The sequence below is a fragment of the Scleropages formosus genome, chromosome 8 (assembly GCF_900964775.1).
Source record: "Scleropages formosus chromosome 8, fSclFor1.1, whole genome shotgun sequence".
Classification (NCBI taxonomy): Eukaryota; Metazoa; Chordata; class Actinopteri; order Osteoglossiformes; family Osteoglossidae; genus Scleropages; species Scleropages formosus.
In genome coordinates, this window is record NC_041813.1 from 4,109,440 (window position 1) to 4,134,850 (window position 25,411).

A 25,411-nucleotide genomic window follows, 5' to 3' on the forward strand; every position below is an offset into this window, starting at 1 on the left:
CTCCTCCAAATTGCATCGGATGTGTTTCCCAAACAAGTTATGCAACGTAATTGTAGCCCTGTGTCTTTCAGGGACTTGTGGGTCGCACATTAGCTCAGCTCTTATCCTAGTTTACACTTAATTCACTTTAGTGATGTTCTCATCTGGAACTGTTTATGTGGCCATCCTGTAAAGCAAACAATAGTTCAGATGCTACAGTTTCTGTAACGGCGGTATTGTCCTTAATGTTAATCTGTCTCAGTGGGCAATGTGCTGCAGTTGTGCACATTTTGGCTTATTACATGTAAGGTTTTTGATGGACATGTGTGCTGAACACACTTATTTGAATTCTGCATTGCTGCAGTCACAGTCCTTTTTGATTGCTGCTGGGAAGTTCATAAAGCAATAGCCTTGGTATTATCTAGACAGTCACTGCCCTGGCCGTTTCTCCTGCATAAACGCTGCCCTTTGTCTTGTGACCGTTATCGATTGCCTTTTACACTTCCAGGACCAAATTTGGTCTTTTCTTTAAAACACTACTTTGGTTCCTACCTTCTGCAGATCACCTTTGCTATGTCTTCTGATCTGTAACAGTTTATTGGAGGCGGTAGTACTTAACATTCGGGGTGATTAGTTTCTATATGCATCTCTGTCTATGTCTCTGTCTATATATGTCATTCATGGAGCCTGTCAAGTCACCAAGCAAAACCTGTAATTATTGCAAACATTGTTGTGATTTACAGTGCCTCCTCCCCCCCTTTGTCAGACGCCCACAGTGGGACGTAGGCAGATTGCTGATGTCAACATAGTCTCACATTTGTGTTCCATCTTGCTGACAGGGTCCCACAGGAAGTGTCCTTTTGTAGGCGATTGTTAAGCCAATTTACTTGCCTCTCAACACAAAGGAGTGTCAGTTGAAGGGGAGGCAAGATAATTATTTATCCCTGTTTGCTATCCATCTCTTTCAAGGGAGGAGCCATTAGGCGTTAAACTTACTGTCAGGGAGGAAAGGCATTTTCATGAGGCCGCAGGTTGTCTGGCTCTACTCCGCAGTAACTGTCTTAGCAGAGCGTAGAAGGATGAGTTTATGCACCCTGTTTTGAGATTTACAGGACATCCTTGATATGCATAGGCATCCAAAATATACTCCTCCATGTTAAACACCCAAACATGGAAACATGCCAAACACGGGAAACTGAACAGATCAGTGGAAGTCCTTTCATGATTTCCTTATTTACGGTTAGCTCATGCAGTCATTTTTATTTTTTAGACGCTAACTGGTTACTGTCCTGTCATATGCTATACAATGTTGTCCTTCCAACTGGTTCTCTAAATTCATGCCACTGTTGAAGCCTGCAGTTCTTGTTCAATTCAGAGATATTCTTTTTTACGCACACACGCACGTGCGAATGCATGCACATTTTACGCCGCAGCCACTGAAAATCAAAAATTAGAAAAAAATTTCAGAAGCTCCAGCACTGAAGCGATGCTGAGTTTGGTGAGAGAATTAATTTGAATAATAGATCGATTGTCAATCTAACAGTCACAGATCCCTCGGTTCATATTTGATATGCTGCCCTTCGGATATGCAGAGCAACATGCTATCAAGCTCCAAAGGTCAAGATATTAATCGATGCTGCATACCTATGTCAAAAGAAATATATTTTATATATATATATATATGCCCATTCTATGCATCTGATGCTGTTCGAGTCTGAAGCTCATTGTGTCAAACAATGGTTAATTTTTGGTCGTCTGTGCTAGTGCTGCACACAGTACCTCTTAATGGAAAACTTTGTGAAAAGTGGATTCAATTTTACTGGAAGTGTACTTGCGGAGAGTCATAGGTTAATCCATTAGCAAAGTGGATTAATGACAGCTGCAAATTCAGTGGGTAAGCAGCTACTGCTCTTTTCTTTTCCATAAATACCCCCAATGAAAGTAAATAAAGGGGGGCGCGGTGGCACAGTGGGTTGGACCAGGTCCTGCTCTCCGGTGGGTCTGGGGTTCGAGTCCCGCTTGGGGTGCCTTGCGACAGACTGGCGTCCTGTCCTGGGTGTGTCCCCTCCCCCTCCAGCCTTACGCCCTGTGTTGCCGGGTAGGCTCCGGCTCCCCTCGACCCAGAATGGGACAAGCGGTTCAGAAAATGTGTGTGTGTGTGTGTGTGTGTGTGTGTGTGTGTGTGAAAGTAAATAAACTCAGCAATCTTAAGAATAATGCATTTCTGAGACTCAACAATGTGTACTGTAGCTGGGAGCCTTCACAAAATTCTTTAATTTTGCAATCAGTACATAAAACACATCTAACTGAATTACTGATAATACCCTTATACAAATCTTTGCATTGCTGAAAGCTTAAACAAATAGGAAGCTAATAAAACTGATCAGATAAACAGATTCAGTCAGTTATTTGTGCTCTATGATTTATACTCTGTGTATCCCATTAATATTTAATGGTTGTCCTTTTTATTGCATCGGTATTCCTGACGTGGCCCCTTGTGTTTTATTGCTGAATCATTTGCACTGCTGCCTCTTAGAAATATTTTCTCGCAGTGCATCTGGTGCCTCAGCAGTTGGTAGATCCTATTCAGTTCCTTTCTCTGCCATAGTGGTGGAGAGGGAGACTTTGCAGAGGTTCAGCATTACTGCTTTGCCTCATTGTCTCAAATCTGCTGTGACAATTAAAAGTTATATGTCCTTTCACATAGATATTGCGTTTGATGGTGCCCCATCCCAAGTAAGCAATTTTAGCTGTATGAAGAAATCAGAGTTCACTGTCACTTGCCTCTACTTACAAAAAAATAAATAAATAAACCCACCCAAATCCCCCAAGAGCAATTTTAAAAATTCATCAGGTCTGTGTATCCACCAGTTGGGCTGAACTGTTAGTGTGGGCATAGTTGATTAATGTAGATGTTAAGGGAATGCTTTTGAAAAAGCACATCCATCATCCAGAGAATTATATTTCAACCTGAGACCCAACAACGGGCTTGATCAGCATTTTTGTATACCTCCTGACTTCCCTACACCTGCAATGTGTTCCAGTGTTGTATTGAGTTCCCCAGGCTTCAGCTGCGCACTCTGCACACAAAGTGATGATGTCTGGCAGAAGAGTTCCACATGCCCTTGACTGAATTGCATCGGAGTGTGCGTTTAATTTGTACAACCCATAAGTGGGATCACTCATGATTTAACACATAAGACCACACTAATTATCACAAGGCAATTAGAAAAACATTTAATTGAGAACCAGGAAATTCTTGTCTCACAACTTCGTAACCAGAATCGTACGTTTCCTTTATTGTCTCTGCGTTTCACTAGTTTGGATCTGGCAAAGGTGTGATTCACATTATGTTGTATTGCTCTGGAAGAGCACTGGGATTTGTAACTGGTGAAGCATCGGGCAGAAGCTATTGCCAGTTTATACTTCAGTGCGGGAAAGTCATTGAGAGCATGATGGTTGGATAATATTGCAAAAAGAATAGCACTGAATCTTAATTGCTTCGTACTATACCTTGTAAACGTCTCTGTACCCTTGTATTCGCTTGTGCTGTGCTGCCTTTGAAATGCTATTTAAAATGTGTCTGCGCACTATTTTATCAGTGTTTTATTGTATGCCCGCAGCCGGATGAAATTTTCTACACTTTCATTGAGAATTATAACAAAATTTACCAAAATTAAAATAAGAACAGCAAAAAAAAATATCACTCACTCGCTATCAGTAACCGCTTTATATAGTTGGGGTTATGGTGGTCCAGAGCTGGAGGCACAGGACACTCAGTGAATGTTTTTACAACATTTTTAGGGAAACTACAGCACTGGTCAGTGATTTGAAGAACCCACCGTCCTGATTTCAGCTGAACCGATGTGACAAACACTGGTCTGCGTGTGATTGCATCTACTGCCATGTGGAGCACCCCTGCCTGTTGACTAGTGTGCATCCGTCACGCCGCACAGTTCCCAGTTCACCCTACAGTTTAAGCTTTTCCATTGGGTCCATTCTGGTTGCGTGCAGATTTATGTTTTCAGAGTGGCCCAGAGTCCCTCTGTGGACTTCATTGTGGCTTTCTGGGCTAGCGAATGCGAAGTACCGCGTGTCTGAGACACAAACCCCTCCTTTCTCTGAGAGAGAAGCTGTGGCTCACTTGACCATTATAACCTCCTTTACTGCTTCTCTTCATATGGAGTATCATCACTCCAACAATGCGCATTCCCTTTGGACAGAGCTGCTCTCCTGTTTATAGTACCACTGATGGAACAGTATAGGGTTTTGCAATCATTTCATCCTTTTTCTGTGCGGAAGGAGAATTGGTGAAGGTTGACATACTGAGATATTAGGTGAACGTTAACAACTCCTAGGGTTTTTCAGTAAGGGGGTTTTGTTTAAGTCTAGTTATGATTTTTCTTTGCTCTTCTGTCAGAAATATCAGGTCTGTTCTTCTTTAGAGCAATTCCTGTCGTAATGGGCTTGACAATAATGTTTTGTCAGATGATGAAGATTGGGAAATGTTAATGGTGTTTCATCCTCTCCTTTGTTCCGCAGGTTGTGTATAAAAACAATGATGTGCGGTTGGAGCTGTCCAGACTGGCCAAGCAAGGGGACCCAAAGATGAAGATTCATGGTGTGGTGGCCTTCAAGTGTGAGAATGTAGCCAATCTGGACCCGATCACTTTTGAGACGCCCGAGTCCTTCATCACACTGCACAAGTGGAACGCCAAGAAGACAGGTTCCATCTCCTTTGACTTCCGCACCACAGAGCCCAATGGCTTGTTGCTATTCAGCCATGGCAAGCCTAAGCAGCAGAAGGACAACAAGAACCCACAGACGCTTAAAGTGGACTTCTTCGCCATTGAGATGCTGGATGGCCACCTCTACTTATTGCTAGACATGGGCTCTGGCACAACCAAGACCCGAGCCGTCAATAAGAAGGTCAATGATGGCGAGTGGTACCACGTGGATTTCCAGCGGGATGGAAGATCAGGTACCTTCCTCCTGCTCAAACATAGAAAACTGGAAAACGGCTCCCAACATTTACCTCACTCCGCATTCATACTTCCCCTATGCCCAAACTTCAGCCATGAAATTATTTATATACATAACAAGGTGCCATTTTCCCAGGGTGACTAGCAATGTTTACAATCTGACATGCAGATCGGCCCATTTTGTTCAGCTGTGTGTTTCCCTGGAGCAGGAGGGCTAATGCACGTTCCCCAGGTGTACAGCTGCTCTCTTACACCTGGCAATTTGTTTTGGATCCTCAAGACTGGGAGGTAATGCTCCTGACACTCACATGTGTACACATTCCGATTTAAAAGCGTGCACCACACGCCTACCGTGTTTCAACACGCAGACAAGCACATCATGTTAGCGTACATAACGTTCCACATGCCCTTCCCCACGGAGATGTATGCCTTTAAGTTCCATAAGCAGCACTGTGTACCCTGTAAACCATTTTCAATCCACCATGCTTGCCATTACCAGTAGGTCAGCTTGATTCTGCTAAGAAAAGCAGTACATTTGGTGGCCCTGTCCTGCTGCCACCCGCTGCAGGGCCTGGCCCATCCAGCATCCTGCTGACAGGACAGGACGCTCTGGTCTCGCCTCCTGCTGTGAGTCCTCCAAATTCTAGTGCCAGACTCCTCCACCGCTCCCCAGTTTGCTTATCCAAGTCATCGTTTTCCACTGTTTGCACTTGGAGACGCAGCAATGTCATGGCACAAATTAGCAAGATCCCACCCACCACCACTGTACCTAGAAATTACATGGTTTCATTACATCCAACACCACGCCCAGCTTCTGAAATAATTAATATTATGATTAATCATTTCATTCATTCATGTAGCAGATGCTTTTCTCCAGAGCGACGTACATCTCATAGAACATACATGTTCATTACATTAGCAGAAATAGACACTTTGATGCAGACGTGTGATTCTAAAGTGCAGTTAGTTTGCTTCCACCATATGAACCAATGTTCATCACACGTGTAGCTGCATAAAACTTTATCAGAATATCCACAATTGCTGATCACCTTCCTTGTAATATATGTATATATTTATTTTGAGATACATATAAACATTTGTTTCACTACAGGAGTAGCTGCGTAAACGTTTATCTGGACATCATCTTAAAGTTATAGAGCATGAACATTTACACCTTACATGAACTTAAGAGATCAGGTGTGAACTGAGTCTGGAAGTGGTATTATTTCAGTAACTATTTCAAGGTTATGCATGCCATAAAAAGTTAACGTCTCCCATTTTTCTCTGAGTTTTACTTGTTATTGTGCCATTGAATGTTCATATTTGTTTATTAGTATTAACAGTAAATGTTATATTGCCACTCAGTATGCAATATATCATTATGCAGTACTTCATTTCCAAAAGTGTTTTTCTTCAGTGTGCACTATATGCTGTCATGCCTTTTACCAGTTAGATTAATTCCTCCTGATATAGAAGCGCAATGATTTTAGTTCCAAAAAGGTTTTGCCCAGTTTACACGTGCACATATGTTTATCTGTGTACATGCCCTGATTTACTCATAGTTTTTAAGCCTTGTGTTGACCAGTCCTATAGACTGTGTGTGTTTGTGTGTATATATATATTATATTTAAAGTGTGTGTGTGTGAGAGAGAGAAAGAGAATGTGGATGAACAAAGGATTTCTACATAATTTATACATTTGATTTTATCTAACGCCTGTTTTGGAGAGACAAAATGTAGAGGACAGGGGTAAACACCAAGGTTGTAGGAAAGTGATCCTATCCCTTAATTTACTGCTTTACAGTAGAAATGGAAACACACACACACACACACATTATCTTAAACCGCTTGTCCCAAGTGAGGGTCACGGCTAACCGGAGCCTAACCCAGCACCACAGGGCAAAAGGCTGGAGGGGGAGGGGACACACCCAGGACGGGAATCCAGTTCATCACAAGGCACCCCCAGCGGGACTTGAACCCCAGACCCACCAGAGAGCAGGCACAGGCCAAGCCCACAGCGCCCCCCTCGTATGCTTTTCATTAGTAATAAATACACGTATAGGAATAAAAAAATGTTACGAATCCCGCTCTGTTGCCCTCATCCACTGTTGAGTTTTAGTCCCGACTTTTTGACAGTGAGTGGCTAAATGGCTAAATGTGGCGTTTGTGTCCACGGGCACAGCTGTGGCTCGGGCCCTTGCGTCATTGTTTTGTGCTGAGGGTGAGAGAGGGACAGCGAGGGAGGGATGGAGAGAGCGAGGGGGGGTTGAAGATGAAGACTGAGACTGGCTGACCCCATGCTGATAACCACGGCAGCAAGCAAAAACTCCCATCCAAATGAGGACTCGCTGATAAATATTTGGCTTTGAGCAAACAGAATGTAGGTTCAGTGTTCCAGAGGGCAGTTTAACACAGAAATGCATTTTTTTTCCTCCTCCAGTGCAATTTCTGTTCCGTTACCAAGGACAACAAATATATCCTTTACAGAACAATGAACTGTTCTGACCCAGGAAAATGACGTGCAACTGAGATTGTGGTCCCAAATGGCCTCTGGACATTAAATGCTCTACCACCTGAGAACTCAAAAAAGGCCTCTGCCAGAGTTCTCATGGTGTAATTCTCCTAGTTCTCATAGATTCATAGTGGAAGTATTTTAAAGAGTAATATGTGTTCATCTCTTCCAGCTGTAGTAACTGATTATTTTATTGTCCACTGTCTGCTGCTGTTTATCATTTTTCGCTTTCCGGATGGACCTGAGGTTCAAGGGCACATCTACAAACATACTCTATGAAACATGTTACTGTATATTTTTAAAAGACTTCGAAACCTGTAATTTTACAATAGGTATAATGTCCTTTTTAAAATTCACAGATGGAATAATAACTGATTTGAGTCACACAGTTCAATATTAGGTTAAGGAAATTATGACTTTGGCTGTTGCTAATACATGATACAGTTTAAAATTCTGAATTTCTCAAATGTTAACTTAGTCACTGGAGACTCATCACATCCTTATGTTAGGAATGTATGCATATCTTAATACAGGTGTATTCTAAAAATAGTCATAACATGCTGTTTAAAACGAACCTTCATGTTTGTTTTTGTTTTCCCGAATCTCCCATTTTGCCACACCTTCTGCTCGGGCTGAGTTGCCATGGCAACTGGAGCCTGTCTCTCACAAGACATCATTGCTTTGCGTACAGAGTTCTACCGAACTGCACAGTAATGACATTTGACGCCCCCACCCCGTTGTTCTGTATTTTGAAGTCAGGACTCTACTGCCAAGACTCTCATAGTCTGACAAATAAAAACAGAGCAGATGTGTATTGAAGCAGAGACTTCAGAGATTTTCAATCATTTGCATTAATTTTTTATCTCCCCCCCCCCCCCCATTGCCCTCTTTGTTTCTCCCACTGCAAATAAAATGTCGGTGAGATATGTTAATAATGAAATCAAGTGTAGATATAATTTAATTTATAAAGCAGGCAAACAAGAGGTTAAATTTACAGGCAAAGCATTGTTTTCTACTTTATACTTGTTACAAAAAAGCTGGAGAAAAAAACTTTCATTTTATTGTCCTTGATACTTCTGTTTGCTGCTGTTCTGAATAAATTAGGCAAATTTGTGAAACATGTTTTACTCTTTTAAAGCACATGAGAGAGTCACATTTCAAGAGCAAGTAAACAACTATAAAAAATTTGGTCTTTGTTTCCAAGCACTGTAAGGCAGTTTGTGCTTTCAAACATTTCTTTTCCATTGCAAATTGATTTCCTGCAGATGATGTGTAAAATGATTTTATGTTAGTCCATTCTTAGCAAGCTTTCTTGAAATACTTCAGCAACAGTAACGGAATATTAGTTGTGAAATCTTTTAAGAATTTTTTTTTAATATTCTGTAGCAGAAAATTAAATATTTTGAAAGTTGATTAGATAATTATTTAAAAATAGACACAATTTGCCCTTTATAAAAATGTAAATTTTAGTGAAGTTTTTAAGATGATGTTCTCACTTGGACTTGGTCTAGTTAGTGACAGATGTACTAAAGGCATTGAATAATACAGTAGTTGTCGGAAGACGTGGCTTCGATCCCTGCTCATTCTCTGTGGAGTTCATATGTTCTCTCCATGTCTGCGTGAGTTTCCTCTGGATGCTCTGGTTTCCTCCCACAATCCAAAGACATGCTGTGCAGGTTCACCCGTAGTGTGTGTTCCACTGATGTTTGGATGAGTGACCCATTGTAAGTAGTGTATCTAGCAGTGTAAGTCACCGCGGTGAATAAGGTGTGGTTTGATAACACTACATAGAGTTCATTGGAAGTCGCTTCGGAGAAAAGCGTCTGATAAAGTAATGCCAATGTAATCACATCATAGTGTGAAGATTACAGATCTCAAAACAATGAAAAGTTTTTGAAACACATCGTGATCCTATTAAATCGTATTAGATCATATTAAAAGCTGTGAAACTCGGACACTACTCTATGCTGTATTGCTGCTCTTTGTTCAAACTGGGTTTCCAGGACAAAGGTTGTGAAGGTTGTCTCAGCAGGCAGCCATAGGGAGAATTTGCATTCAGATTTATTACAGCAAAATCCTTAGCATTTAATTCAGTTTTAACAGGAAGTCAGCTGTGAAACACAGACAACTAAGACCCTACTTTTTAAGCTTACTGTATATACCAGTTGAGTGTCAGACAAGCCCTTAAGGTATGCAGGATAAGCTGCTGCACTTGGATAAGCCATAGACATTGTTGCTGAATATGTAAAAAAAAAAAAAAAAAAAATTAGTTGGTAGTTATTCAGCTGCTTCGGTCTGATCTGGATAAAATAAATAAGCTGGACACCTCCCTCCGTCAACACTTTTAGCGTGGGAGTGTCCCGCTGAACTGTTAACACAAAAGCCAAAGATAACGATGAGAAAGATGTAATGGATGTAATGGACTGTGGACATGTGTGGTGTACCAGCAGAAAGCTTTCTGGAAGGTGGCCTGACAGATGTAACTGAACTGAGGAGCCAGGAAACATCTGGGAAGATAATGGCAAGATTCAGTGTAACTGGATGATGGCATGCAGGTGTTTCACGTCAATTAATGTCAGCATGTGTGATGAGGAATCATAAGACAGTGCTCCTTAACAGCAAGCCACAGAATCACTGATGCTTCGGATAGTTTAATAAACCTTTATTCAAGCCTCCAGCATATTTTTATGTCTCCAGACTTTACCTTCCAGAGTCTTTTCAGGTCTCTTGTTCAGTTAAATACAGTAGTGCCCCCTTGTCCGCAGGTGATATGTTTCACGACCCTCAGCGGATGTCTGAAACCGTGGATAGCTCCGAACCCAGTATATACAAAGTTTTTCCTATACAGAAGAAGAAAGAAAACTAAGGACCTATGCCCAGGTCCACATAAGTATTGATATGGGGGGGGTGTCTACTTGAACACAAGCTCTGCGATACCCCGACAGTCGATCTGATAACCGAGACTCTGCTATGTGACTAACGGGCAGGCAGTGTATACAGCGTGGATATGCTGGATGAAGGGATAATTCACGTCCTGAGCGGGACGGCACAAGATTTCCACAAGCTACTCAGAACGGTGCGCAATTTAAAACTTAGGAATGCTTTATCCGGAATTTTCCATTTAATATTTTCGGACCGCGGTAGTCCGCACGTTACTGGTTAAGGGGGGACCGCTGTGTTTACGATTTACTTCTGCATAGTAAAAGCAGACCATGACCTGCAACTTCTAAACAGAAATGCGTGACTGCATTCATGGAAAACTTGAAAACTGCCAGCTGGGTTACCAGAGGGCCTGAAGGCTCATTATTAATTATTGATTTTGTGCAAGCTATGTACAAAAAAGCAAAAATCAACAATAGATCACAGAGCCAAGTGAATCATGAAACATGGGTTACACGAAGCTTTTCAGCTGCAGCTCAGCTGTTTTATTTATAATGTGGCATTCGTCATTCCAGGACACACAAGTAAGCAGCCTCAACAAGTTGCCTTAGTGTGAATTGATGTCCTGTGTTCAAATATTCTTTGAAAATATACCATGGGAATGACAAATGACAACATGTCTCTGAAAGGACCAGAATGTTAGATATAGTTGCATGAATGTGGCAGATTGGAAGCTGTGAGCGGAGTGAATATTGCCAGTTCATAACCTACTAGGTGCCCTGTCACTGTACCCTTAAGTGAGGTCCTTAACCTAGCTTTCTAAAATACAAATAGGTAAATTTTGTGTGAGTTTGTGTGTGTGTGAGAGAGTGTGTTCCACTGATGTATGGATGAGTGACCCAGTGTAAGTAGTGTATCTAGCAGTTTGTCACCTTGGTGAATTACGTGTGTGAGCTGATAACACTAAATCATATCACTTTATTGTAACTCACCATATCCACAAGTGCACAGGTAGCGAATATCTTGTTGCATTCTCCGCAGCTGTTCAGCACAAGTTACTACACTATTAACTACACTGTTAGTTACTACACTATGAACAATATGAACCAGAGTTATTGAGCATATATTGAACATAGAGTTCATTGGAAGTTGCTTTGGAGAAAAGCATATGCTGAATAAAGAAATGTAAATTTAAAATGAAAATGGGATAAAGCATGCACCACTTTGGATGAAATCAACGGCAAAGACACAGAATTTGAATGCAGAGAAAGCTAGTTATAACCACTGTGCTGAGTTAATGGAACAGCTAAGGAGCAGCTGGTGATGTGGTCACTCTACCAGCTGCCCTGTCTGTTAATGGCACGAATATCTGCCAACGGCATCTAGCCAGACGTAGCCTCAACACAGCACGAAACACTCCTCACCACTCTATTGGCAGGAGAGAACCCAGTCGCAGCCCATGTAGGGCTTGGAGCTTTGGTCGCATCGCTTTAAGTGGATTCCGCTAATCCCCCTGGCATGTTTAGGATTGAAGGAGCAGCGCTGCTTAAGATGCAAAATGAACATGGGGAAAAGCAATATGAGAGTGTAACGTATACATGGAGGAGGTTTGCAATATGGCCGGGGGGAGCAGAACTGTGGGACAGTCGTGTCTGCTACCTCAATACATGACTGCTGATTTTCATGGATTAAGCGTTACAGCCACATTCGGTTCATAAATCCAGTGTGATGGCAGCAAATAGAAATCAGAACTGATCAGTGTGTACAGACAGAAGAATCCCTTCATGCAGAACTGGAACGTTTCAGAATAGTAGAGATGTCTACTTGTTTTGAAAAGGGAACTCATTAAGTTTTAGCAGCACAGTTTAAATTGTGCATCGGTTGAATTCCTAGTTTTCTTTTTGTAATCTTACCCTTTTTATACATCAGTATAACCCTTTTTACGTTTTTTCATTTTGCTGACACTTTTCTCCAAAGTGTATTACAATGTTAAGCTTCTTGCAATTGTTTACCCATTCATAAATCTGGGTAATTTTACTGGATCAATTTAGGGTAAGTACATACCTTGATCAAGGGTACTACAGCTAATGGTGAGACTCGAACTTGTGACCTTTGGGTTCATAGCCAGCAGCCCTAAGCACCACACTACAAGCTGCCTTTATATTGCTGTTTTAGTGCTACATCGTTTCCTTGGGTTTTATCCTATTTCTACTCACGGATGTATCATCGGTCTACACATTGCATTCTCCAGGAGATGTATGACATCTCAGACAAGGCATCTTAAGACATATTTAGTGGAGATTAAGCCTTTCTGAGCAGTGAAGACTCATGGCAGTTGTTTCTTTCATAGAGGGGATGCCATCTCTGTTGCGAAGGAGTAGATTGTTGCTTACGCACACACCAGTGCAGGTTTCAAATTTTTTTTTTTTTTAAAACCCCTCTGGGATTTTGAACCATTTTAGTCCAAATAGTTTAGAGCCACTGCTCCTTTGAATGCTTTAAAACTACAGAGATTTAAAGGTTTGGAACCAGTAATGTTCAAGGGTTTATACTTGCTGGTCATTTTTCACCTTTTGTTATGCATCGTCTGAATGGAACAGTCTAAGATTTTTACATCGTTATGTCCCCATTTCCACATCGTTTCCTCCATCTTTGGCTCGTTTTAGAGTTGTATGTTATTATTTGTCTGTCTTTAGAAATACTGTGTAGTATAGTTTCAATGGATTCTTCAAGTGCTATTTAGTTCATAGTTGCTGGACTCTGTTTGTCCACTCAGAGATTCCAGGCAGGTCAATGTAGTGCTTTGGAGATATCACAAATGGTTCTTTCTTGTCTTTAGCATCAATTTAATCATATATTGTTGGCATCAATATATTCAGTCATATAGTCAGCAAGATTTAAACCCATATGGAAATGAGCAGAACAACAAGATAACATGGCATCTTTTTTTATTTTAGTTTTTTTGGTAATATACTCCTTTGTCGGAATGCAATGATTCAACCTCTGAATTAGACTGTACGCAAATTCTGAGTCTTATGATAAAGACATTGGCCTGTTGAACTCCATGTGTCTGGATTGAGTAGGTTATCCAGCTTGTAGCACTCGGGGAAAGGTGGTTTGAGCGATTTCAGTGTCATAGCCTTCGTGTTTTACGAGATGAAGGCGGTGGTTCTTTCTGGTGAGATTGAATCAGTCTCTGAGACTCGGGGAAACTTCTGGTCCAGCTAGACGCTGCACTTCGCCATCGGCGACGACCCATCAACAGGCATGACATGGGCTGACAGAAGGAGGACACCGATGAAAGGCAACATTTGTTCGTTTGATCTATGAACCTGCCGTCCCCATCCAAGTGTGACATCCATGTTTGATCCTCCACAGTTCCCTGTAGAGGGTGATGACACCCAGCCCTGCCCCTAGGTATTGGGTGTCTCTCTCCTTAAATAATGTCTTTATAGTACCCCTATGTGCTAAGAATTGTGTGACTACATTTTTTGTTAGATTCTGTCTAAAGCCACATGCTATCGCTTTTGAGGCAAATTTTATATTTATCCCATATAATATTTAGGGGCGTAAGTATCTAAGGAACATCTTTTATCATATATAGTGCATGCATATCCTATATAGTATTTGTGGACAGAGGGGAGGAAGGAACAAGACGAAAGAACCAATGAAAGACTGGAAATTCAGCTCAGTATGTCTATGATGGACTGTTACATGCAGTGACCCGTTTGTTGAGTCTTTCAAAAGCCCCTTAAATAAATTCTCAATTTTCGCTTACCTATTTGTTTTCATCTAGGTTATTTAGGAAAACAAGTCCCATCCGTGTGCAGTAATGAAAACAAAATCGCATTAAAGTCTGTTCCTGCTTGCCTTTGCCACAGTTTGTGAGTGGTTTTGGAATTGACCACTTGACTCACTGCTTCACCATAATCGGTGGGCCGAGTGAGCAAAGGTTGCCCAGTAATGAGTGTGATTGAGTGGATCCATTAGCAGTGACCTGGGGGAGATGTTTGGCTGCCTTATGGGTTGCCGCTGCCAGGTCAGCGTCACCGGAAAGTCAAACGGCTTTATGGGGTATAATTTCGGGAAGGAGTTGGGACAGCTGTGGCGAACTGTATTCACCTAGTAGGCCCTGGTTCATTTTTTTAGGTTGGAGTTGGTCACCCCATGGTGCCCCCCATTTGCTCTTCACAATACGGGGGGGTGCACTACAGCCTGTTAATGTGAGATGCTGTTTGGAACACATGCTTTATCATGAGGTACAGCGTCAGTTCCCTGTTACACATGGGCTTTATACTGAAGGAAATTATTCAAAGGGAATCTGCCTTGGATAGCTGATCATGGAGCCATTAACAGAAGATATGTGCTCATCTTCCAGTTAAAATATTGTATTTCAGTGCAGCAAAAAGAGTGTTCAGTGGATACCGACATTGACCACTTGTATGCATTTCTGTTTTTCTTTTTCCTTTTTTTTTTTAAATAACATTTAGAAGTTATAGAAAAATGTGTTTATTTTAATTAATCATACTTCATTCTGAGGCATTGCAATATTTGCCTTATACTGATTTGGAGTTTGTATTGATTACTTCAGTCATTCAGATGCTCCTTGAGTTATGATTTTTTGACTTTACGATGAGCTGGCGATAGACATTGAGTAGAAACTGCACTTCGAATTTTGATTCCCACCCTCACCTCCCTGGGCAAGCGATATGCAGTGCGATACTCTCTCAAGTCCTTCACGCGGTCGCTATACAGATACCCTCCTGTATCTGTGTTGTTTTGTGTGTCCATAATACCACAGAAATCCCCATCTGTGTTTCCTTCATTCTGTTTGAAGAAGAGGAGGAGGACAATTAATCTTGAGGAGAAACTCAAGATAATTGGCCAGCATGAAGTTGGCTAGCCTGTAATGGCCATCGCACCTATGCTAGGCTATGATGTTCGGTTGGTTAGGTGTATTAACTGCATTTTCGATGTACAGTGGGTTTTCCGGAATGTAACACCATCATAAGACAGGGTCCACCCGTATACAGCTCTCGCAGCTACAGATGTAGGTGTGCCGTATAAAGCATAAAACGATGGATGTTCATTTAAGGTGTCTGTCTTATTCCTCCGGCACAGATGGGGAATGAACAGGTGCTACATTATTTTGTGCCAGTTGATGGGAATTTGAGGTGACAACCCCTTGGATTCAGAAGGTTGCACTCTAACCCATCAAAGCCATTTTAAAAGATTTTTCCTAAGGCCTGTTCAAACAAAATGATTTATGCACTTTTTTGCCCTCATTTATTATTAACATTTCACTGAATTAGTTGTCAGTAAGCAAGGCATCAAAGAAGAGCATTGTTCATCATATTGCTACATTAATGTCAGTTACCTTGTTCATGTCAGTACTAACTCTGTACACATATTTCAATATCTAAATTAATGCTTTGATGGAGTTTGATTTTAATAGATACAATCATTGCATTTTACTTAATTCAGGGCAGTCTTTAATAATACCTTTCAAGAAATGCATAACACATGCCTAGCTCAGCGTAAGAACATTTTCTTAATGTAATACACCTTCTGCACTCAAGATATAAATGTTCGTTCTGGTCATAACTTTTGCCAAGGGAGTCATTTATTGAAAATTATGTAAAGCAAGGTTTTCCACAATTGTAGTGTTCAATTGTACCCCTCATTGGTAATGCATGTCATCAAACTATTTTCAGTAGATACCATTTTCCGCCATTCATGGGATTTTGAAATATAGCCTCTCACCAGTAACAAATGTGTAGAGGTAGGCATGGACTTATGATTCATCCGACTTTCGAAGACCCGAACTTACAACGGCCATCTCATCGGCCTTTTTATATTATTTTCCAGCTGCATATGTAAATTATGACCGCTCTTTATGCTGTACAGTAAGATTTGCTATCTGTGCTGCTACAAGGGAACCGTATTTCTTGATTCAGTCAATGTGGTCAGTCAGTGTTTAGTCAGCTTGTCTGTCATTATTTTATTTACAGAATTATTTTATTTTTTATCAAGTATACACTAATTGATAAAGGGAAACTCCTTTCTTTTGTAATAACTGTCAGTTTTAATGGGATTTGGCGATGTTTTAACATACAAGGGGCAGCTGGTACAATAGTAGTCGGAGCCGCTGCCTTTCAATCCAAAGGTTGCAGGTTTGAATCGCACCTCTGACTGTAATACTCTGGAGGGAGGTACTTACCCTAAGTTGCTACAGTAAATGGGTATAACTGGGTAAATGGTTTGAAGTAGCTTAATATTTTAAGTTGCTTTGGACAAAAAGCATCAGCTAAATGAGTCAGTGCAAAAGAAAGTCGCTTTAAGGGTGTTTGACTTAATCTCATCGTAAATTGACTTCTTCGTTATCAGAATGCAACCCCGTCTGAAGTCTAGGAATGTCTCTTCTATACATTGTACACCTTTGCTTCAGTGCAGACTCTGTTGCGGGGTGTGTGGAACACCAGGAACTTGTTATAGAGCCCTAAACAAGTTGGTATGGATGTTGTAAATAAAAAAAAAAAGAAAGTGTTCTATGTAGCTTGAACAGTGCCATGGGTTATCTCCTGGCTGAAAACCTTCACACGGTTCATTTGCACTAGAGTGGAGGCTGTTGCCTAGAGAAAAACCGATATCTTTCCCTGTTCTCCTGAACGTCCGTTTCTCCGAGCCGGGTCACCCTTCAGAGCAAGGGATTGCTGGAGAGGACACAACAGACTCTGGCAGCTGCCATTAATTAAAGATGCACAATGAGCGTGCGCATGGGAATACTGGCCCGTACACAAATTAATCAGTCACCCCAAGGCAGGTGCATGCGGCCCTGGACGCTGGTACCTTTACAGTCCAGTCATGTACTCCTCTGTATTCCGTGTTCCAGGTCACAAATTAAACCTGAATGAAAGCCATAAATCACTGAGGGAGAGAAACATGCACACAGTTACTGTTTTATGTGCGCAAAAAATAAATGGGAGAAAAATGAAAACGACCTGGCATTTATTACAAAGGGGAGAAAAAAAAACTCTCCACTTGCTTTTGGCTGACATGATGAAAACAAAGAGCTCTTTTTGCTTTGTTTTTGCAGTATATCTATGTGATAATACAGTGGAGAATGTGAAGTATTGTGTTCCAGAAATTAAATAAGTTTCAGGGGATGCAATAAGTCAGCAGTACACTATTTAAGTGTTAAACATCAGAAATTCATAATGAATTAGGAAAAGATAGAGAGGTGGGTGAATGAATTATTGAATGGTGAATGCATGGTCAGTGTATTTATACATACATACATACATACAAAAGATTGTTCTCAAAGTGCATTTAATGTGACATTCAAATTTCATATGTGTATGAGTGGGAAAAGATTTTAATTTTTTTGATTCTTCGAACATTCGAGTGTAATGCAGTTGTCTTAGAAATTCTCGTACAAACTGCTGAGTTTCACAGTCATAAGGAAAATCTATCATAAGATATGGCACGATCACCTGTCGATGCCCCTTTTCTAATTCTAATTTTAAATGTGGTTTACTGTTGTATTGGTAGATTTAAGAGTGGTCTACTGTCGCTCCACACATTTATATTTTTTATTTAAGAGATAATATCGGCGATCAGGGAAGAAGCTAATTTGAAGGAGATGTGTCTTGAGGCCCTAAACACCCGGTATCGCATCCGTAGGTGATCTTCAGAGCATCTGGAATTGCAGTTACTGTGTGAAATCCTCTTGTGTCTGCTTCTCATGCTAATGTTTTCTTTTGCCAATCAGGAACTATCTCCATTAATACGCTACGCACGGCCTACACAGCCCCAGGTGAGAGCGAAATTCTGGACCTGGATGACAACCTGTACCTGGGGGGCTTGCCAGAGAACCGGTTGGGCCTCATCTTCCCCACCGAGGTGTGGACAGCACTGCTCAACTATGGCTATGTGGGCTGTGTGCGTGACCTCTTCATCGACGGACAGAGCAAGGATGTGCGGCGCATGGCAGAGGCACAGAAGGCTGCAGGGGTCAAGCCCTCGTGCACCAAGGAGCCGCCAAAGCAGTGCCTGAGCAACCCTTGTCAGAACAACGGTGTGTGCCGCGAGGGCTGGAACCGCTACGTGTGCGACTGCTCTGGTACCGGATTTCTGGGCCGTTCCTGCGAGAGAGGTGGGCCGCCGATCCACGATGAAGCTGTATCTGTTGCTGGTCCATACACCCTTCCATGAAATATACCAGTGCGCGGGTTTGGTTTTTGTCTCTGCCCTTAGTTAGACTCGCAAATTCACACTCATTTCTGTCATTACAGCCGTTTCTCTTCCTTTTGTGTGGCCATTTAATTTTTATGGGTGGGCACATTTAGTACTGTTGGTGGACCCATATAATCTGTTCTTTATTTAGCTGACACCTTGAACAAGGGTGCAAAGTTTATAAGATAATTTATAAGACAGCTTTGTAATTACCGGTCCATGCAGCTGCAAATTCTTTGGAGAAATAAATATTCTTTATGAATTTGTGTTTAATTAGCATTCTTGGATTCAGGGGAAAATTTAAGCATTTTTCCTTGCATTGACCTGGATTTTCAGTTTTCTGTTTTTTTAAACTATCTTTGGAAAATGCTTTACTTTTGCTGATATGGTTATTTCATCTGTACCATGTATATTGGGTGAAATTAGAATTTAGATTTTTTTTTTTCCCCCCCCTCTCTCCCTTCCTTTCTTGTGGTCACCTGCTGCTTCAGCTCACTTTAATCGTGGCTCCTTTCTTCACTGGACTTAAGGCAATACGTGAACATTTACATAAACGTCAGTTTGTATCGCTCTGCCTGTATCTACACGCACGCTTCTTGTGTGATTGTACATGGCTGGCCTGGTGTCGATTTAAGAAGAGTGGGTGGTGGTGGGTGTGGGAAGTGGGTGTCAAAGTAAAGGAGACATCTAAGGGCTTAGAGCGGGGCTTAGAGCCAGCGCATCATTACGCAGTGTGCAGATTAGCCACGCTTTGCTAAGTGGGCCCGCCTCTTTGGCGCCTGGCTCAGCCCGCTGCCGCCGCATCGAAAGTCCGTCAGCAGAGCCCATCGCTTGGAGCCTGAAGCACTTGGCATTTCCCAGTTTTCTTTATGCTCCATGCTGACTCCATTGGCTGTTCCCTCAGGGATGGAGGGAGAGCAATGGGGAGGCGGCAGGCGTTAAGTGGCAGCCCTCTCTGCTGTTGCTCCGACAGCCCGCAACACGTCCAGCCCCCACACAGGCCTGTGAATTGGCTGTCTTGTACCTCTCACCGTTGGGCTTTCTGAGGCTCTTGCTGGTAACTGGTGTTCGGGATCAACTTCCAGTTTGCCCCTTTTGACCGGGAGCAGAGAGGAGCCTGTATGGTGGAGGGTCACGGACGGTGAGCAACAGGACCCAATGGAAGTATAGAGTGGGCCAGAAGGGGAGGGGTGTTTAAATAAAAATTGAAAAGATGCCAGGGGGCAGCAACAATTCTTAACCAGAATTGCTCTAGTAAAAATGACCCAGCTGTATAAATGGGTGAATTATTGTAAGTTGCCTTGGAGAAAAATATCAGCTAAATCAATATTGGTTGCGAGTTTGCGCTTTTTTCATACCAGCATGGAAAGTGTCTGCCGTAGTTCTGATATCATTTCTGCACATAATGGGTATTACATTGCAATGCACAATGTTTCAAAGGTCCTACCACCCAGAATGAATTAGAATGCGATAATCAGGAACATAATGAACCACAAATGCAAAACACGGGCAGTTTACTGGACAGTTGGTCTGTCTTTTCTCATGGGAGCAATGACTCTATTTCTCCAGTGAAAGGACAGCCACGCTACACACTCTTACTGCCATGTTTGCAGTCATTGCTGTATCACAGAAATTTTCAGCGATTGATCTGAGAAGGCTCCCCTCTGTGGCAGCTGTGTGATCGAGCTCCACGCCGAACCGTTGGTCCCTTCAGGACGTGCATCACTAGGCCAGATTAACCTTACCATGCTAAGACAGGTGTCCCTGCTATTACAGCAGCATTTCTGTGGCATGTTTGAGCACACAGTCAAGGCATAGATATTTTAATTTCTCCCCCACTCTTCCGAAAAAGCACGTCACGAGTTTTTTGCGTTCTGCCTGTCTTTATTTGTAGGACAGAATGCAGATTGCCGTGAAAGTGAAATTTCAGCATCTGTTCCAAGGTTGAGGGGGGTGCGGTGGCGCAGTGGGTTGAACCGCAGTCCTGCTCTCCGGTGGGTCTGGGGTTCGAGTCCCGCTTGGGGTGCCTTGCGATGGACTGGCGTCCCGTCCTGGGTGTGTCCCCTCCCCCTCCAGCCTTACGCCCTGAGTTGCCGGGTTAGGCTCCGGTTCCCCGCGACCCCGTATGGGACAAGCGGTTCTGAAAATGTGTGTGTGTGTGTGTTCCAAGGTTCTGTTCCAGAGAGTATTCACGGCACCGTTGAATCGGACATGACCGAGAACGTTATACTTTTGTTTTTAGCAGTATGCTGCCATATACCCATTGCATTGCTGTCTTAAGAGAGTTGGCTAGAAATCGTTGAGTTGTTTGGACAATGAACTCATTATGTGACTTTTTACAAAAAAAAAAGTTTGTAATTGTTTTCGCTTCAGCAGGTTAGAAGAAGCAAAGTCATAGAGTTCCATTTGCATCCCTCAGATTCTCTCAGTGTTGCATTCAAAGGCCTTGTTGGGCTTTCCTAAAGTTAAGGGTGAACACTTTACAAACAGTGAGCTAAAAATGGACTAATTTAGGATCCCACTTGAACAGCAGTTGCAGAGGTCCGCACGAATGCAGCTGCAGCTCCTCTGCCACTGATTTTCTCAGCAGAACCAATCTCCTTTGGATGGACGATGCGAGGAAGACAAGCGTAGCAGAACCAGCGTCCCTCGTCGGACACCCCTTCATCTCAAGAGGAATAGCGATAGAGGAAGTGTGGCGAAAGGAAGATCCTCCGGGGGCTCTGTTGGGTTCCTGAGCCCTCCCCCTTAGTTCTAGTTGGCAACAGGACTTGTGCCCTCATCTGCAGAAGCAAGATGGATAGTGAATTTGTCCTGGCGCCAGGCCAGCTGTTGTGAAGTTTTTGGATTGCTGCTTTGCTAGCTCAAACGCTTTAGCTACCAGTCGTTGCGATGTGTCTGAAAGACCCCGTCAGCCCCTCGATAAGCCGTTCTTGGTGTTCCACCCTGTGGCAAAACAAATCTACTGCATATTGGATGGAAGTTCTGGGTGATGATTGGATGGGGGAGTTGTGATGGGGGCTGTCCCATCTTAAGTCAGTGCACTTTTAATTAAGCAAACAAAGCATTTTTATTCTCGGCCCGGCGTCTCCCCCCCCCACCCTTAATTAGCTAAAGGGTGTTTTCGGGGGAAAAAGTGTGGATCCATATGGCGGGGAAGAAAGACTGCGGAACACATGATTGTTCTCTTAATGAGAAGTGACATACGCAGCACCCTGAACACAGAATGCAGCCATTTTTGAGAAAGGAGCTCTCCTTTAGCCATCTGAACAGGGTTTGTCGCAAAGCACATCTCTTTTCAGCATTGCTCTCTTTAGCGATACACGGAAATGTAACCTGCACACGTCAGACTGATTTTGCAAGCATTTCGCATCATGTCCACGACAGCTGTATGACTAAAGCTGGCGAGACAGGCCCGTGGACACATTTATGCATGCGCATGCGAACGAGGTCTGTTTATTTACGTCCGTTATGTGACGGAAAATGTTTGGCACGTTTCCGACATGCTGTGAACGGGTATGTCATATGCGGAGCATGTTCCCTTTAATGCGCGCCGTCGCAGGAACCCGCAGGAGCTGCTGTACTGCTGCGCATAACAAAACCTCTGTCAGTCACCCTGTCCTCTGGGTTCGACTCGCATCTGCGTCCTTATCGAATGGTTGGTGTGTCTGTTTATTTTAATGTCACTAATATTTGGAAGGGAAAAAGTATGTGTATGCACATAACTTTCTTCTTAATGGGCAAGGCCTTCCAGTGAAGATGGTCTCCGTACATGTAGGACTGAATTATGTATGATGCCTTTGAGCCAGTTCTTCCTGCTTATTATGGATGTTGAACATATATTTCCCGAATCCCCTTTCCTAATGTAATTGTGAGCCATTTCCGTGGACAGCTACCAGTGGTGGTGGCATGCTGTGATTCTATGATATGCGGCTGCCCAGGACCCCCCCCCCCCACCTCCCTTCCCTGCGTGCTTCCTGTGGTTTTGCGTGAGGAAGAACCTCCTATTTGTTTGCTCCCCTTTTCTGGATCAGTGAAAGAAGAAAGCGCTCTGGTTCTCTCTCTCTTTTCTTCTTTTTTTTTTTTTTTTAGTTCTTTTTACTCCTGAATGTTTCTTACAGGTAGGGGGTGCCGTGGCGCAGTGGGTTGGGCCGCAGTCCTGCTCTCCGGTGGGTCTGGGGTTCGAGTCCCGCTTGGGGTGCCTTGCGATGGACTGGCGTCCCGTCCTGGGTGTGTCCCCTCCCCCTCTGGCCTTACGCCCTGTGTTGCCGGGTTCGGCTCCGGTTCCCCGTGACCCCCTATGGGACAAGCGGTTCTGAAAATGTGTGTGTGTGTGTGTGTGTTTCTTACAGACCGTTTCTTCCCACTGATGGTCTTATGTCATTTTCGAAGGTGGGCTTTCGGGCCTCTCATCCTCTTGGTGTGTCATAGTGTTTCGTGCCACAGAGCTATTTAAACTGAGAGCCAGTTTCTCTGATGGGCGCTCCCTTTCCATTAGGCAACAACCGTTCTTCTCGATGGTTCTTGGGGTCACGTGACCAGTCGGGCCTAATGGCCAGACCCTAGATGCAGCATGTGTCGCAACGCAGCTGCCCTCACGGAAACACCGAGGCGAACTGCAGCAAGAGCCTTGCGGCCGAAGGGGACAGGGAATCCAATTTACTGCAGTATGTGATGAAAGAAATTAGTGAAGAAGTATGTTGTATATTTGTCTGCAGAATTGAAGTGTATTAGAATGGACACTCGAAGATGAATAGCCCTGTGGGGACATTTTCTTTTAGAAACCTTGCAGCATTTTTGCCCTTGCACTGGCTGACGGTGAAAAGACTCATCTTTGTGTGAGCCTGCAGCTGAATAAATAAGACTGCACGCTCCATCGGAAGGTGAACGATTTATTTTCAGAGAAATTGTATCGATATCTTCCGGGATGTTAAGTTGTGGGCACATGAGACGCAAATGTCTCTTGTAAGTTTTTTTCTTTTTTTCTACCCATGTGTTACTTAGCGTTGTCTAATTTGTACTTACAGCTCTTGTGTGCATTTCTGTGCGTCGGGGTCTTTGTGTTTCCGTGTCCCTGCGATTGAATCAAGCACAGGAAGACTCGTAAAGAAATAGATACTAGTTTGTCAAAATAGAGTCCATTATCCATTATATTACCCAGGAGGGGTTCTTACTCTCCTAAAAGTGCGCAGGTCTGCAGATTTTATCTCATTCTTTATTTGAGCTAAAAGAAATACTTCAGTGTCTTTGTTGGGCAGAAAAAGAATGGAACGGGAGGGTGGTCAGAGGTATGTGGTTGTTTGGAACCAGCATCACCAGTAAAGTGAGAGTGGGTGGTGCCCAAGTGAACCACACACACACACACACATTTTCAGAACCGCTTGTCCCTTACGGGGTCACGGGGAACCGGAGCCTACCCGGCAACACAGGGCGTAAGGCCGGAGGAGGAAGGGGACACACCCAGGACGGGACGCCAGTCCGTCACAAGGCACCCCAAGTGGGGCTCGAACCCCAGACCCACCGAAGAGCAGGACTGTGGTCCAACCCACTGCGCCACCGCACCCCCCTCCCAAGTGAACCAGTAAAGGGTTATTAAATATTCTCTTTGTTGCTGCAATTAGCTTTAATTTTATAATTGTTTTCAGTGCATCGCAGCCTCTTACCCCATATAATTATAAATTAGCATTACTGCTATAACAAGTTTAGACAAGTTTTTGCAAATCACTCAAGTCTCAAAACATCAAAAAAAAAGTGTTGGTAAACAGAAAATTAATTTCATACCTTTTTTAAAATCCCATATCAGTTTATATATAATTGCATATCCACTCTTTCATGTGCATCGTTTTCATCTTTATCACCTCTCTCCCTCTTTTTTTTTTTCATCGTCCTCTTGGTCCTTTCTTAAGATCTCAATCTACCCTCCCTTATAAGCGACTCGCTAATCAACTGTTGCCATGGCAACTATCCATCACTCCTGTTGAGTCATAGATGCTAGGGTGTGCGCACATTGCCTGCACAGGAGTTTGTCACCTTTTACTTTGTCAATCTTCCGCAGCATCATACTTTACTCTGTCGCCATCTGTTTGTGCTGTAGGAATATTGTGGAAGATACTGACCCATCATTTTATGTAAAATTATGGTTGACAGTTTTCCAGAAATTTCCAGAGTACGTTTTGTTAAGTATACTGTGCTAGAAGTATTATTAGTAGTAGTAGCGCAAGTATCAGGTAGTGTCGTCGTTCGAGCAGCTCCCTTGGACTTTAAAGACCAAGTTTGAATCTCACCTGCGGTTGTAGTGCGCTTGAGCAAGAAACTGTCCCACAATTACTCCAGTAAAAATGACCCAGCTGTCTAAAGGGGTAAATCATTTAAAGTAAGCATTCTAGGATGCTTTGGTGGACAGTGCCATCTAAATAAATAAATATAAATAGAAGTAATTATTTATGGGGAAATACTGCAGCCTTCGTTGTCATGTCTTTGTATCAGCTCTGTTGATGACCTTCCTTCATGACACTATATTTATGCAAAGTGATTTGTGGATAGTATGAAATGTCAGGGCAACGTTAATGGAATGGAAAGAGCCTTCTTTATCATTTCGTGCCTCAAGGCTTCTGATCGGGGAGTGTGTCAGGGTGGTGTATTTAAACGATGAATGTTTGATGTACCTTGTTGACCAGCTCACGGGCTTATGATTCATCTGCATTGTAAGCTTGGGGTTCAACCTCCTGTTGAGCTGCCATTTGGCTATAAGTGAAATCTGAGTGTGGGATGCAGTGCTGGGAAACTGTCCAAAGCTTCCACTTTACTCATTCAGCTGCATATTT

The 25,411-nt window shown here is 42.8% G+C and overlaps 1 protein-coding gene across 21 annotated transcripts in view; it reads left to right on the top strand.

The window, feature by feature from the left end:
* The window catches only part of nrxn1a (neurexin 1a), a 330,335-nt gene that overhangs the window by 115,769 nt on the left and 189,155 nt on the right, over positions 1 to 25,411 (top strand). For all 21 annotated transcript variants that reach the window (XM_029254386.1, XM_029254388.1, XM_029254396.1 and 18 more), the window contains 2 exons: positions 4,522 to 4,960; positions 18,124 to 18,507. In XM_029254386.1, coding sequence (XP_029110219.1) covers positions 4,522 to 4,960; positions 18,124 to 18,507 — 823 coding nt within the window. The remainder of the gene's footprint in view (positions 1 to 4,521; positions 4,961 to 18,123; positions 18,508 to 25,411) is intronic.